The sequence below is a fragment of the Rousettus aegyptiacus genome, unplaced genomic scaffold (genome assembly GCF_014176215.1).
Source record: "Rousettus aegyptiacus isolate mRouAeg1 unplaced genomic scaffold, mRouAeg1.p scaffold_m13_p_4, whole genome shotgun sequence".
Taxonomy (NCBI): domain Eukaryota; kingdom Metazoa; phylum Chordata; class Mammalia; order Chiroptera; family Pteropodidae; genus Rousettus; species Rousettus aegyptiacus.
Genome location: NW_023416307.1, coordinates 122,435,822 through 122,451,308, shown reverse-complemented (window position 1 = coordinate 122,451,308; position 15,487 = coordinate 122,435,822). Strand labels below are relative to the sequence as shown.

Below are 15,487 nucleotides of genomic sequence, written 5' to 3'. Positions count from 1 at the left end.
ACCTGTCTTCAGCTACCTGTAAGTGTCCCTTTAGAATAGAAAGACTGACTCCATCACCCCTGACATGATTGGAAAAAAGACATTGTGATAAAAATTGATTTTTATATCTAGCCAGTGATATACCTGTTCTCGCTAACATTTTCAGATGACCGTAATCTTGAGAGCATGAATTGGAATTACAATGATGTCTAAATACAAAAATAGTTTTTATGTAATTAAATCAAAATGCAGATGCACCTTGTTTTTTATAGATATGCTTCTAAGCAAGTATGTTTGAAGAATGTGAATTAAATTGTGCTTTAAACACACTAGAGGAGCTTTGTTATTTAAAGAAATACTGTGCCAAGTCCTCTAACAGAGGAAAATACCCTAGTTTACATTATGTACAAATCTTTTTTAAGAATATATATGTTTTGTTTAAAGCAAAGTATACTTATATGAGGACAGGATCCATGAGGGAGATGGTGCTTGGACAAGACAGAAGGATTTAGGTTAACTGTCTGTACTGAGATCTGAGAATAGGTAAATTTTAAATACTTTTTGGCCCTTTGGTTCTTGAGAAGTAGTCTTTTTGGGTTTCTTTTAACATTCACTTCTTGCTTTTATGTTAGATCGAGCGGTTGGAAGTAAGCAGCCTCGCCCAGACTTCCAGTGCAGTGGCCTCCAGCACCGATGGCAGCATCCACACAGACTCTGTGGATGGAACACCAGACCCTCAGCGCACAAAGGCTGCTATTGCTCACCTGCAGCAGAAGATCCTGAAGCTCACAGAACAGATCAAGATTGCACAAACAGCCCGGGACGACAACGTTGCTGAGTACTTGAAGCTTGCCAACAGTGCAGATAAGCAACAGGCTGCCCGCATTAAGCAAGTCTTTGAGAAGAAGAACCAGAAATCTGCCCAAACCATCCTCCAGCTGCAAAAGAAGCTTGAGCATTACCACAGGAAGCTCCGAGAGGTAGAACAGAATGGGATACCCCGGCAGCCAAAGGATGTCTTCAGGGACATGCACCAAGGTCTGAAGGATGTGGGAGCAAAGGTGACTGGCTTCAGTGAAGGCGTGGTAGACAGTGTCAAAGGTGGACTTTCCAGCTTCTCGCAGGCAACCCATTCAGCAGCAGGGGCCGTGGTCTCAAAGCCCAGAGAGATCGCTTCACTAATTCGGAATAAATTTGGCAGTGCAGACAACATCCCTAACCTGAAGGACTCTTTAGAGGAAGGGCAAGTGGATGATGCAGGGAAGGCTTTGGGAGTGATTTCAAACTTTCAGTCAAGCCCAAAATATGGTAGTGAGGAAGATTGTTCTAGTGCCACTTCAGGCTCAGTGGGAGCCAACAGTACTACTGGAGGCATCGCTGTAGGAGCATCCAGCTCCAAAACAAACACCTTGGACATGCAGAACTCAGGATTTGATGCACTACTACATGAAATCCAGGAGATCCGGGAAACCCAGGCCAGATTAGAGGAATCTTTTGAGACCCTCAAGGAACATTATCAGAGGGACTATTCATTAATAATGCAGGCCTTACAGGAAGAACGATATAGGTAAGTTATGTGGAATTAAAATCCTAAATTATTTATTTTGGGGGTTCCCCTCCCTTTGATATGGAGGAGTAGCTTTTAAAGATCTTTGTACAGTCTCTTTCTCTGGAATGTCCAGAGCACTATAGATATGTCATATGACATCTGCATGAGTTCTTGTCATAGAGTGCGAAAGACAGGCATGGCAAAGTTAAATGACTCCAAGGTCACATACCGATGAAGCGTGATGGTCAAGGGATTATGATTACTGTAGCTCTCCAGCTTTCCATTGCAGTTTAGGACTTCAAAATAAAGCCTAAGATTTCTAAGGCATTCCACCTATTTATTTGTAATTACGGAATCATAAGTCATTGCAACCTGTAGCCATACTATATTGAATTCAAAAGATCTGTTATAATTCTCTGAACTCTGCAGATATCAGAGATATAGCCCAGCCAAAATGTAATGAACCCTGGCCTTAAACACACTTATCTGGGCAGTTAGTAGAAAGATTAGACTAGAAATAAATCCAGATAAGCATGTCTGTTACCTTTACTATCAATTGGCAAACATTTGAATGGGAGTAGACTTAAACATGAAATGGTTCTACAGTAGTTAGAGAATTGTCAAAGGGCTGAATGCTTTGAGTCATCATAATCTGTGCTAAAGTAGAAGCTAATCTCTTTTTTGTTTCATGTTATACTCCATAGTCATATGGTACCACTTTGAGTTGATGTCCAAATGTGTGTCTTTTACCCTTGTCTCCATCACATGCAGATAGAAATTATATCCCCCATGAAGTACTCATTCAGATTCGTCAGTCAGAGATAGGCCACCTCACTGATACAGAGATTAAGGGTTAATCTTATGGGGAGCCACAGGTGGGTTAGGCCTTCAAAGATGTGAGTTCTGGTCTTGTTCCCACTAACAAGTGGGAATCCTCAGTACTTCTATAATATCAAGAATTGAACAGACCATCTTTTAAGGTCCTAGTCACCTCTTTTTAAAAAAAAAAAAAAATGACTTTTTTAAAAGTTTGCATTTATGAGATAATCTCAGGGCCTGAAATAAATTATCTACATGTATCAGTAAGCTTTGAGAGTAGTTACAACAGCAAACTCTTTTCACAAGGTGAAAATACTAATCAATAATTCAATCCTGTCTCTTTACTCTTCTGTCCTTCAATTCTAACCTAAGGCTTCTGGGAGAAAAAAAAGAAGAGTGAATGTGGAGAAAGAAATGAAGTTCTAAAAGCAAATACACTACTATTCTTATTTCAGTATTTCATATATTCTTTAATATACTTAGGAGACAATATCTAAAGCAGTGAGCAATCTAACAAATATCCGAATGAACTCTAAAAATAAAACACCTGATCCTATGTACCATATTACACCTACTAATCTTGAAAAACTGGGCAAGTTTCTTAACTTCGATGAGTCTTGATTTCCACATTTCTAACATAAGAATAATAATAGCCCTTCATAAGGTTACTGTGACATTTAAATGAAATAATTTATGTAAAGCACATAGCTCGGTGCCTGGCCCTGTAAGTGCTCAATTGATGATAGGTGGCAGCTGCTACTGCTGCCATTAAAATGCACCCCTTTGAACATGGAAACCTGGACATTACACAGTTGCTCAAACAAACACAACTGCCTGCCTGCTTTTGACACCTTTATTTTAAATGGATAGCAAAACATTCCAGTTTTTAAATTCTCCCAGAGCTTAAAATACTTACAGAGTTTGTTATGTCTTCAAGTCAGATGTAGGCCAGTGTGAGAAAATCAGTGAGGAAAACAAGTCTCCCAAGGCCTACCTTTGTATCCATTTAAAATAATTCTGAGATTGGACTGAATTTTAGTTCCTTATTATCACTTCATTAGAAGAATCAAGTCCAAGCCACTTAGGACCTAATGAGAAGTGCATTTCTTTCATTGCACTTTGGGTTCTGTGTAATAGGTCGATGACTAGTTTTATGGAATAAAGAGAGACTAAAGAAAACTTTTGAATTTTCAGAAACAGGTAAGATCTGAGGGGCAAGGGATGACTTAATGTAATGTATAATCTGGTTTTTGTCATATCACTTCAGCTTTACTTAAAACAGAATTTTGAAGAAAGCAAGCCTTTTTTCCAAGAAAAGCAGTGGAAAGTCACAATTTTTTTACTCAACTATTTTGTTGCACCAGTATTTCCAAGTATAGAGCAGTTACAGATGTCTCCTTCATTACATATGTCTTTATACATTAAATCTATCTAATTTTGTTGGTCTTTGAACTGTTTCACATTAAGTGAAATTTTACCCATAGACTGATTATTATTCTTTGAAGCACTAAAACTTTTACATTTTAAGCATTTTTTGAGAATTTCTCTACCTTCTTTTAACAGAGTAGTACACTGAACCTAGTTTGATTTGAAATAGCTTAACTCAATAGTGTTCTAGCTTCAAGTGATACTCTCAGGTCAGTGAGGGTATAAGGTTATTTGCCTCTACAGTAAATGGTCCTAGAGGGCTTTTAAAGTTCTGTCTGCTTTTTATGGTTCATTTTTTTCTCCTTTCCATATCTCCTTCACACTGATAGTGAGCTGCCTGCAGAAGCCTCTCTTTCCTAATTTCTATTTCTACTCTCTGTAGGCTTGGCTTTTTGTCTAGGAAGGAAGTAGTAGGCTAGGGATGGACTTGATGAACTCTTCTCTGACCAAGAACTAACTAGTTAATGGGTACCTGACTGCTTTAGATGCATTCTTGGTTATTTTTTGTGCTTTGATTTATTTTACTAATATCTTAGTTGACAGGAAGGAGGCCATGCACTGTGTTGCTGCTTGTTATTTAAGTGATAAGGTCACTACCATTGACAGCATTTACTAAACTCCTACAATGTGCATAATACTAGGTGTTTTATATGTATTTGCTAATCTTCACATAATTCTATAAGTATATTATATTATTACTATTTTACAGGTAAGAAAATTGAGACGCAGTGTGGTTTTAAAATTAACCAAAGGGCACTTAGTAAATGGTAAAGCCAGGAATCAAACCCAATTTTATCTGACTCCAAAGCCACTCTTCTTTTCATACCAGAACAGGTGTTTTTCCCAAGTTCAATTCTAAAATCTATTTGATTGAAAGATTAGTCTGTAGTCTCACTCTAAGAAGCATTGACTTCATTGGCAATGGGTATTGGACTTTTTCCAGGTCAAAGGGTGCATTTCACTAAAAGTCAGTCACTATTCGTAACATATTTTATAAATTCTATGAATGCACAGGCTCTGAAAAGTTTTCTCAAGGTAGTACAATACCATAGGTCAGTAATAGGAGAAAACTACTTAATGAAGAAATATCCATTCCCATCTTTATTTCCCCCTTTTCAGAGTCTCTTTTCAATAATGTCACCCACTTAATGTGCTTCCCATTGCTCTATACCTCAACAAGTAGCACCAGGTCAAGATTTTTGCTCAAGACCATCTACTTACTCTGGAATAATCAGAAGCATTCAGGAACCTGTGGAGTAGTCTCTCTCAGCACCCACAGGCATTTAGCTTAGGAAGCCACATAGTAGAGCTTGGGTCTGAACTCTTTCCCCACCTTGAGTAGGAGTTTAGACTTTGAGTTTTGCATGGAACTCTCAGATATGAGTAAGATTGTGTATTTTGGGAAGGTAAGAGGTTTAGACTTTTTTAAGTGATAGGATCTGTACTAACTTCAGGTTCTTCTTGTCCTGCTAGTCTCTTCAACTCATTAAAGTATTATTACAGATTTGTTAGTGGCTGTGGGGTTAACTTAGTATTTATTTCAGAGATAGAAGAGGCCCTTAGATATCTAATTTAATCTTGTTTACAGATGAGTACACTAAGGCCCAGAAAGATAAAGTGACTTTTGCCAGGTCACATGGTAAGATGATTTAACCTATATTAATTCGCTACTTAAAAACTGGAGAACTACTGCTGTTTCCATGATGAGTATAACATATAAATGTGTTACTGGCGGAAAGAGTTCACCTGTGGCAAAATACATTGAAAATGGGAGAGAGTTAGGAAAACAGTCAATTAACAGTTTTATAGGTTCCTTTTGTAGTTTTTTCCTTAGGAGGTCTGGCCCAGAGTCCTATTCAGCTACTGCTTGTATCAAAGCAGTAGCATTCACATAGGGCAGGCTGGAAGTCCTTCTGGTGTGTTGATGAGCAGTAATGCCATTTTGAAAGCTTCTATTTTAAGGGGATTACTGTCCTTTAGAAACTGGCTTCTGATATTATATTAAGCCCAGAGGTATTTTAAATTGCACTGAGTCATAAGAGCAAAAATACAGAAGGGGGCAGTCACCATGAGCAGTTATCACATGCTAGGCTAACTCAATTTGGTACAGGCCATTGGAGTTCTAACTAAACAAGTTGTTGTTTAAATATAATTTTACCTTATTTTACTATCAGTGGACATAACACAGATACATGGTCAGATATAGCTATTTTAGCCCCTTTATGGTGTTAGCCCTATTTGTCATCTGTAAATTGATCAGAGAATCTCCAGAAGATATGTAGACTAAGTTTGGCCAACAAGTTTGGAAAGGAAACTGAGAATATTGGATCAATTTAGCTCTTTATTTAGAAAAGGTAAAAAAGCACAATTGGGAGATGCTCTTAAGAAAGGTAACCTTTGCATAAAGGAGATTTACAGATGAGCTCCTCCCAGTTTAGCCACAGAATAAGTAATGGAAAATAGGAAGGAAGGAAGGAAGGTAGGTAGGTTGGAGGAAGGTAGGTTGGAGGAAGGTTGAAGGGGGGAGAAAGAGAGAGAAGAGAAATTATTTCATTAATTAATTGAAGTTGGTCAAACCCAAATTTGCTTGCCGGTTCTGACACTAATTAGCTGTGTGCCCTTATGTAATTCATCTGAGCCTCAGTTTCCTCTATAAAAACAAGGTAATGATATCTACTATACTTGGTTGTTAAGATTTTTAAATGAGAATAATGTACATGGAAGCACCTAGTATGGTCTGGGGTGTGCCAGGGATGTCAGAAAGCTGTCATTAACAGGTCTCCAGAAGCTTTTATTGATCTCCTGTATACTTTAGGCATCTGCTGTTTCTTGTCTTTAAGATAATACACTGCCCTGAAAGTTTCGGGAACTAATTGTCGATTGGGAACTGGTTCTGTACTTTTTCCTTTTCAACTAAAGTCTAGTTTCTGTGTGTCAGAGTTTCTTTTCGGACTTCAACACAAATGAGGTAACAAAAGGTAAGGAGGTAAAATCCACCTTCCCCAATTCACCAAAGAATGTGTTCAAGCTCCCACCACATATTATATCCATCCCCTACCCCAGCTATGTCTCTCCATTCTGGTCAAACACTGGCAGAAGCTACTTCAGGTCCCTGGCAAGCACTTGAGAAATAATACGGTAGTCTGCTCCCATAGTTGCTTATCTGTGTCAGCCATAGGACCCAGTTCTTCCTGTTTCTCTCAATACCTGCTCTACAAGATTCTTCAGCTATCCTGTCCTAGTGACCTGTTGCCTAACTAGACCTGTTGCCTAACTAGGGAGGGAAGCACCACTGGCTCTCAGAGATGACTCCACACTTTTCCGTCACACCCAAAGAGTGGTGCATTAGGTGAAGCATTCCCAGCCTGTATACTCACCCAGCTTTCTCATTTATCAGGAATTTGACCCAAAAGAGCCTTGGCTTATCTTTAATCTAGGAAGATGACTACTGTGTTGCCTAATCCAGCAGATGAAACACTTTAACAAGATCAGTATTCACTTACAAATTGTTCACCTGCAACAAAATATAGTTGTGTTTTAGTACTTTGTAGATAGAGCAGTTTTGCTTTGGGAGAGGGAGACTTTACCTGCCCCAATATGATGTAACGTACTGTTTAAAAAAGATCTTATAATGTTAAGGCTTTCTGTTTGCTAATAGTTACACTTAAACCATACCTAGGTGTAATTATTTACAAAGGACCTTTGAGTAAAAAGTCTCAAAATGAGATTATCAATCTCATGCTACTTTGTGTTCCAGATAGAATCACATGAAAAGCATGTGCCAGTCAAAATCATATACTGGTAGGATCAAGAAACCCCTCTTTCATGTCCTGAGTGCTTTAATTAGTGTTAGATGAAGGGGTTAAAATCCCTTGCAGGGAGTTCTTGGTTTTTAAAAATCACACATGAAAGGCTATATGAAATTGACCTTCCCTTTTTTCCTCCTAGTCTTTGGTTTGGTGTTAATGTTTAATGAGAAGACAGAGGTGTTCTTTATGTGAATTCCCTAGGTATCTGGCTTCCCCATTTTTAGGATTGAGACCAAAAGTAAACACTAGCAAGTAATATAAGCAAAAGAGATCATAATATTAATAATGAGAGTAGTAGGAAGTCAGTGGAAACTGGAATATAGGTGTTTTCTTCCTTTTGTTGTTATTTAGATTTTGCATTTGATTAATAGTACAGGGAAAAAGTTTTTAAAAAAGCAACAATAAAATCTAAAAACAAAAGGCATGAACCAAGTGGGTCAGATCCTAACTACACCTCACTAACAGGGAAAAGTTACTGCATCTTTCTTGGCCTCCCATTTCTTAATTATAAATTGAAGGTATACCTGGGGAGGAATGAGGTGAAGATTAATATAGAAATGTCCTCATGAATATGAGTTCCTTGGCGGCAGACGCTACACATAAAAAGTCAGGGAGGGGAGGGTTCTTGTTATTATTGGTGCTAGCGTTTGGATGCACATGGTAATTAAGTAGATTAGATTAAACCCTAAATTCCCCACTGGAACTTCTTCACCCATAATAACACCACATCATTTTTACTGGACTCTTTGTGTTAGCCTGTTTTTAGACCATAATTTCACTTGTGGGTTATGTAAGCCGCTCAGAAGCTGATAGCGCTGAAAAAATGTTTGACTGGAATTGCTAAGCATGATCAGGTTTGTGAGGTTGTGAAAAGAGCTGAAGACTAAGCTTCCATGACCTGGGTGAACAAATTAGAGAAAGTGTTTTAATGATGACAGGTCAGTAATGTTCTTTCAAGGTGCTGAGGCAACCCAGAAGACCTGCATTCCACAACACCAAGGGCATCTCGCCAACTTCCTTGTTCGTCACATTTTGCAAAAGCCTCAAAGTTCATGGCTTTCTCAGTTTCCTCCCTGATGTTTCCTGCAGATCGGAAGTCCTTAACTGTGGTAACCCAAACACAGCTGTTTGTGTAAGTGTAAAAGGATTTCAGTTACACAATAACAGCTGCAACGTTTCTGTTGTTTCAGAAAGTCTTCATTCTCAGGTAATTCTTATAAAGAAGGAAATGAATGCTGGCAGTTATTAATGAATTAATGGGACTATTTCAACTGGACTCATTGTGGGTCTTGCTTCACCCCTGAGTTCTGCAGATTAGGAGCTGGAACCAGGACTCAATCCAGTGTTCCTGGCTATAACATTTCCCCCCAATGTTTAGTATTTTTTTATTTGCAAACAGTGCAAATTGGAAAAAAATGCAGTGGATATATTTACCTCTTAGATTCTTCATTTTACTATATTGTTGTATCGCATATCTTTCCATCTACCTTTGTCTTATTTTTTAATGCATTTCAAAGTAAATTGCAGACATCCCTAATATTTTGTAATGGCTTTATTGAGATGTAATTCATATACAATACAATCCACTCATTTAAAATATACAAATAAAAGGTTTTTAGGATTTCACAGACATATGTAACCATCACTATAATCCATTTTAGGACATTTTCATCAACTTCCAATTCTCCCAACCCTGGCAACCGTTAATCTTTCTGTCTTTATAGATTTACCTATTCTGAACATTTTCATATACATGGAATCATACAATTTGTGATCCTTTCTAACTGGCATTTTTCACTAGCATAGTATTTTCAAAGCTCATCCATAGTATATCATGTGTCATTACTTCATTTCTTTTTCTTTCCAAATAATATTTCATTATATGACTATACCACATTTTATTTATCCATTCATCAGTTGATAGACATTGGGTTGTTTCCATTTTTTGCTTTTTGGCTATTGTAAACAGTGCTGCTGTGAACATTCATGTACAAGTTTTTGTGTGAAAAGTTTTCATTTCTCTTTGGTGTATACCTGGAGTAGAATTTTGAGTCATATGGTAACTCTCTGTTTAGCTATTTGAGGAGCTACCAAACTATTTTCCAAGGCAGATGCACCATGTTACATTTCCACCAGAAAAATACCAAGGTTTGAATTTCTCCACATCCTTGCCAACACTTGTTATCATCTTCCTTTTTTAATTCTAGGTCCATAATCTTTTTATTACACCCCTTCTCCCATTGATTCCACCTTGACATCAAGCTCCAAACCATCATGTCAATGTAATGTTGTCCAACTCTTTTTGTAGCTATGTGATTTGGGTCAGCTATGGACCTCACTCATATTTCTTACCTAGACGGAAATAAGTTTATCTGGGCTTCTCAAGTAGTTTCTGAGTGACATCACAGTTTAGAGGTTAAAAATTTGGATTTTAAAGTCAAACAAACCTGGATTCAAATCCTTGCTACCCTACTTAATTTCTGTGTGCCTGAGGCAAGTCAGTTTACCTCACCGAGCTTCAGTTTCCTCATCCGTAAAGTGAATATAATACCTGCTACCTTCTTAGAATTGTAGAAATGTATTTGCATGGTACGCACTGAACAAACAGTAGGGCTGCTTCTACTACTACTACTGCTGCTGCTACTGCTGCTACTGCTGCTCCTTTTTAATCTGTTCTAACAGTATATATGAGCCATATTTAATATCAAATAAGATTTCCCAGCATTCCTGTAATACTATATAATTTGTAGACCAAGAGTTTGGGACAGTAGCCTGTGGAACACGTGCCAAAGATGTCACATGGGTCTGCTTTCATCAGCAAGCAAGCTGGTTGCTACCACCATGATCCCTTCTCTGCCACAAACATCAGTCCTTAGCTTTGGAAAATTCCTTGCTGCCAGGCCCAGCCTTTCCCTTAAATCCCAGCAGACTTATACAGTAGAACATCCCTTTTTAAAAGCCCCTCTCTGGTGAGGAGAGAGAGTGATGAAAATCATCAAACACTAAAAACATCACAGATCAATGGGCTTAAATTCATAAAAGCAATATATTAAAATAATATTGTGGCATTTGGTGGAAAATCAATTCCAGAGGTGGAACCTCTTTCTGAGCACATGCCCTGGGCAGCAGATAAAATGAAAAGGCAGAGTCACAGAGACTATCAGCCCTAGTTACTGACAAAAGGTGGAACCGCTTTTTGATCACTATGTTTAGTCACGTTAGTAACAGTTTCAGTATGAAAGAAAGCAGTACAGATTTCTATCAAGGATAAAGGAGAACTAAATAAGACTCAGTAACAGTAAAAAGGGTCAGACTGTGCCTTTAAAAAAGTGCTTGTTTCTTAGAGAAAGAATGAAGTTTAGAATATAGTTATTTATCACAAAATTATTGGAAGGAGGAATGTTAGTGATGCCTCGACATGAAAATTACCTTAAATAAAGAACTTTTATGTATTCCTTAAAAATTTATGTACTATAGATGTGGTTAAAAACAAGGGAAAGGGGAGGATAATTTTAAATGAGCTTGTTCTGGCATTTTTATTTTCTTAATACAAAGTGCTCTGAGTCTCACATACTAGAGTCAGGTGTGCGTGCTGGAGTAGTGCTCAGTGGTAGTGTTTTCTCCTGTAGGGATGAGCCATCTGTCTGACAGAAAGGCTTCTTATTCTAGTCACTGTTAACTGGATACTTGTTTATTCTTTTGTTCTAGTGTTTTTTTATGTATACTCTTCAACCTTTCTCTTTTCTGTATAACTCTTTGTTTGATTCTTGGGGCTCTACACACAACCTACCCCATTCTGTCTTCCTCACCTCTACCAGATAACCCATTTTCCCAAAACGCTGTGTTCATCATGTCACCCTCTCTGCCTTCAGCAGTCTGCTTTGGACCCATCTACTATCTATTCCCGAATCCTCATTCCCCTGTCTACCTTTTAAGACCAATTTCAACCTTTTTTTCTCCGACATAAATCCATTATTTCAGTTATCCTATACATTTCTACCTCCTGCCCTTTACCCATGTTCTTGTCCACCTGGAACACCTGAAATCTCTGATCTTGTCCTTTAAACTTCTTCCAGTCCTCTTGGTCCTTAAATATTCTACCCAAGTTCCATCTTTACATAGAATAAACTTTCTTATATGTAGTCCTAAGTGCTAGAGATACCGGTGAATTAAAATGATCCCCGCTCCCAAGGAATTTCATCCTCCTTCATTCTCCCTCTTTTTTACTCACTTACAGCCACACTAGCCCATCTTGAGAACTTTATACTTGCTATTCCTTCTGCTTTAAGATGCCTTGCCCCCCCCATATTCACCAGGCATGTTCATACCATCATTCAAGTTTCAACTTTCATTGTTAAAGAGTGTTGAACAGGGAAGAGGCCTTCCCTGATCATTTCAACCTAACCAGCCACCAGGCACTCTTCTGTATACCCCTAGTGGTCTTATTTGGTTTACTTATCCATCTGTGCAGTCATCTTATTTTTTTCTTCCTCTTCCCCACCTCTCCCCCACCTTTCCCCCATCTCCCATTTTAGAATGTAAACTTCTAAGGATAGGGTTTCTGTCTTGGTTACCACAATATTCCCAGTACTTCGAATATACCTGACACACAGCAGGCTTTCAGTAAATATTTGTGGACTGAGATGTCGTAGATACTGTGCTTGGCCATGGGAATGATGGGCCATGAATCATAAACATCCAGGTGAGTGACCTGTCCAGTGTCAGAATAAGCTACTGGTGAGTGCTAGGTCAGTTTCCATTTATGTGCTGATTATCTTTTGATGAGAACTGCTTAAGTTTTTGCCTGCCCCATATGCTGCATAGAACAGAATAAGAACTGCCTCATTTATTATAGGTTTGCTCAAAGCTAACCATGGCTGTTGGCATTGCTGCAAATACTATGTGTTGAGAAGACTATGGAAGAGCCATCCATGTTGCTGCTATGTTATGGCCTTATGATAAGTCGTACCCACTAGCATGCCCTGATACCCCAGGCTACTCAATTTCTTTGTTCTTTTATTTTCTTCCTTTGCAGAATGAGTTTGGGGAATTGGATGTGAATAATACCAGGAAAAATACAGAATGCCTAAAAGTTTAACTTTCCCCCCCTTTTTAGATGTGAACGATTAGAAGAACAACTAAATGACCTAACAGAACTCCACCAGAATGAAATCTTGAACTTGAAGCAGGAATTGGCCAGCATGGAAGAGAAAATTGCATATCAGTCCTATGAACGGGCCCGGGACATCCAGGTTAGCATGAAGGATTAGGTGTAAAAGCAAAAGATTAACAGAAAGTAGAATAGTAGTTGCCCAGGGCTATGGGGATGGGGAATTGGGGGGGATTATTGCTTAATGGGTACAAAGTTTCAGTTTTATGAAATGAAAAGATCTGTGAGATGAATGGTAGTGATGGTTGCACAATAATATGAATGTATTTAATATCACTTAACTGTGTACTAATGGCTAAAACAATAAAGTTCTAATACATTCTACAACATGAATGGATCTGGAAAACATGCTCAGTGGAAGAAACCAGCCACAAAAGGCCATTTATGTGAAATGTCCAGAACAGGCAGATATATGGAGACAGAAAGTAGATTAGTGGTTTCCGGGGGCCATGGGAAGGGGGAATGGAAAGTAATAGCTAAGGGCTAAGGGGTTTCTTTTTGGGGTGATGAAAACGTTCTGGAATTTTTATAGTAGTGATGCTTGCACAACATTGTGAATTTACTAAATGTCACTGAATAGTATGCTTTAAAATGGTAAATTTTATGTTATATGTATTTTACCACAAAAAAAACAATTTATTAAAAAAAAAAGATGGGGCAAGTAGCATATTGAAAGAAGCTAGTACCAACTGTACTACACCCATTCCTCAAATGAGGCGCATTTCTCAAAAATCTATGCCATTTGAAGGTGATAGGCGTGCGTGGGTTCTGGGAAATGTTTCTTAGGATCATAGTGGTCTCAATCTATGGAAAACAACATGCATTATATCTCTTACTGCTTCAGGAGCTGCTCTAACAAGTCTCATGGCCATCTTGCCTATCTTCTCCTTCTATAGCTGTGGGGGCTTTTGTCCTAGCTGCCAAATCCACATCTTTTACAGGCACATTGCCAGGCAGTTTGCGAGAATAACACAAGATAGTAATGTTTAAAGCGAGTAGCCCTCTGGTTTATTCTATGAGAAAATAGAATATTTAACTTTTTCTCATCCCAATTGGGTCTTAATTTTTAGGGAACAGTTGGTGTTTTTATACAAAGGCATCTTGAAATTAGTCTTAGAGAAGGAAAGTGGTCCAGGAAAGTTATATTACAGTAGTCTAGAATAATCGAGAGAATATCTACGTCATTTCCCCAGCTGCCGTCTTCTCGAGGCCCCTGGGGTTCCATTTATGTTTTAGTTTTTTCCCCAATATTATAGTGGTCTGGGAAGTATACATTGTCCATTCTCTAGCTAGTGTCAGTCTGAAGTTGCCTGGTTTTTACTTCAAATCCTAAGAAACCAGGGCCCATTGAAACTAAGACCAGAAAAACACAGGGCTCCTACCACTGCTGAACTTTGGAGAGTTTCAAATCATAACTAAGAAAATAGGTTGTGTCTTTTGAGTATAATGGTAATTTTCATATGAACTCATGGGTAAAGTTATATAGTTGTAGCCTTGAGAGAAGCAGATCACTTGTAATGTTTGGTCTAATATTGGGTCATCGTGCCCTTTTTATAGACATCACTCTTAAAAAGGGGAGTATATTTGAAAGACAGAGCAGGGAGCCCTTTCCACTAATGTTGGGAATTTACTCGACTTGAAAAACACCAGGTTGTGTGTACAAGGATATCCAAAGGATGTTCACCTCTCCATTGTTATAGTGGATGAGTTGAGAATAAATCTCTCCAATAAGGAACCGGCTGAATAAACTGTGACATACTCATACTATAAAGTACTATGTAGCAGTTAAAAAAAATGAGATGAATCTCTATGTATGAACATGGAGAGATTGCCAAGACTCACTATTGAGGGAAAAAGGCGTATTATGGATCAGTTCTTATAGTATAGTACTATTTATATTAATATAGAATATCAAAAAATAATTCTATACATTTCCCTAGGCACATATATTAATACACTTAAACCCAGGAAAAAGAATGAACAATACACCAAATTAACAATATTACTTCAAGGGCAGGGACTGGAATCAAGGAAAATATCAAGAGACTTTGTGTCCTATTTGAAATGTTTTATGTTAAATTAGTATATGTGTCCTGTGCAACTTAAATTAATAATTTTTAAATGAAAGAGAGAATGTATTTGAAGTCTTGTCATTAAAATGTTTAAGACCAAATCTAATTGTGGCCACTGCTTCCTGTGAGCCATCCCATAGGAATGCATTGGAGGGCAGTTTACGTGCGTAGTAATTGACTGGAATAGTGAGTTATGCATTTGGCCTCTCATTTTCAAGTCTCTGCTTGCTTTGTTTATTTGTTTATAACAAAAGTCAGATTTTATTTGAAATCATGTACCACAGAGTAGGTTACTGACCTAAAAGTTACCATACCTTTGGAAAATATTTGCAGAAAAGGCAATAGTGTGACTATGCTAAATCCATTTAAGCTTCATTTTTTAAAAACTTAAATTCATCGGGGTAACATTGGTTAATAATATATAAATTCCAGGTGTACAACTTTGTAACACATCTGTGTACTCTTTTTTTCTGCTCACCACCGGAAGTCTAGTCTCCTTCCATGACCTTTTATTTGACTCCCTTTACCCCCTTTATCCTTCCCCAGCCCTTGCTTCCCCCCTGATAACCACCATTCTGTATTCTGTATTTATGAGTTTGTTTTTTTGTTTATTTTGTTTGCTCATTTATTCCTTTTTTTAATATCCCACACATGAATGAAA

The 15,487-nt window shown here is 37.9% G+C and overlaps 1 protein-coding gene across 8 annotated transcripts in view; it reads left to right on the top strand.

Moving 5' to 3' along the window:
• TMCC1 (transmembrane and coiled-coil domain family 1) overlaps nucleotides 1–15,487 on the top strand; it is a 178,285-nt gene that overhangs the window by 152,871 nt on the left and 9,927 nt on the right. For all 8 annotated transcript variants that reach the window (XM_016122049.2, XM_016122048.2, XM_016122047.2 and 5 more), the window contains 2 exons: nucleotides 612–1,546; nucleotides 12,701–12,836. In XM_016122049.2, coding sequence (XP_015977535.2) covers nucleotides 612–1,546; nucleotides 12,701–12,836 — 1,071 coding nt within the window. The remainder of the gene's footprint in view (nucleotides 1–611; nucleotides 1,547–12,700; nucleotides 12,837–15,487) is intronic.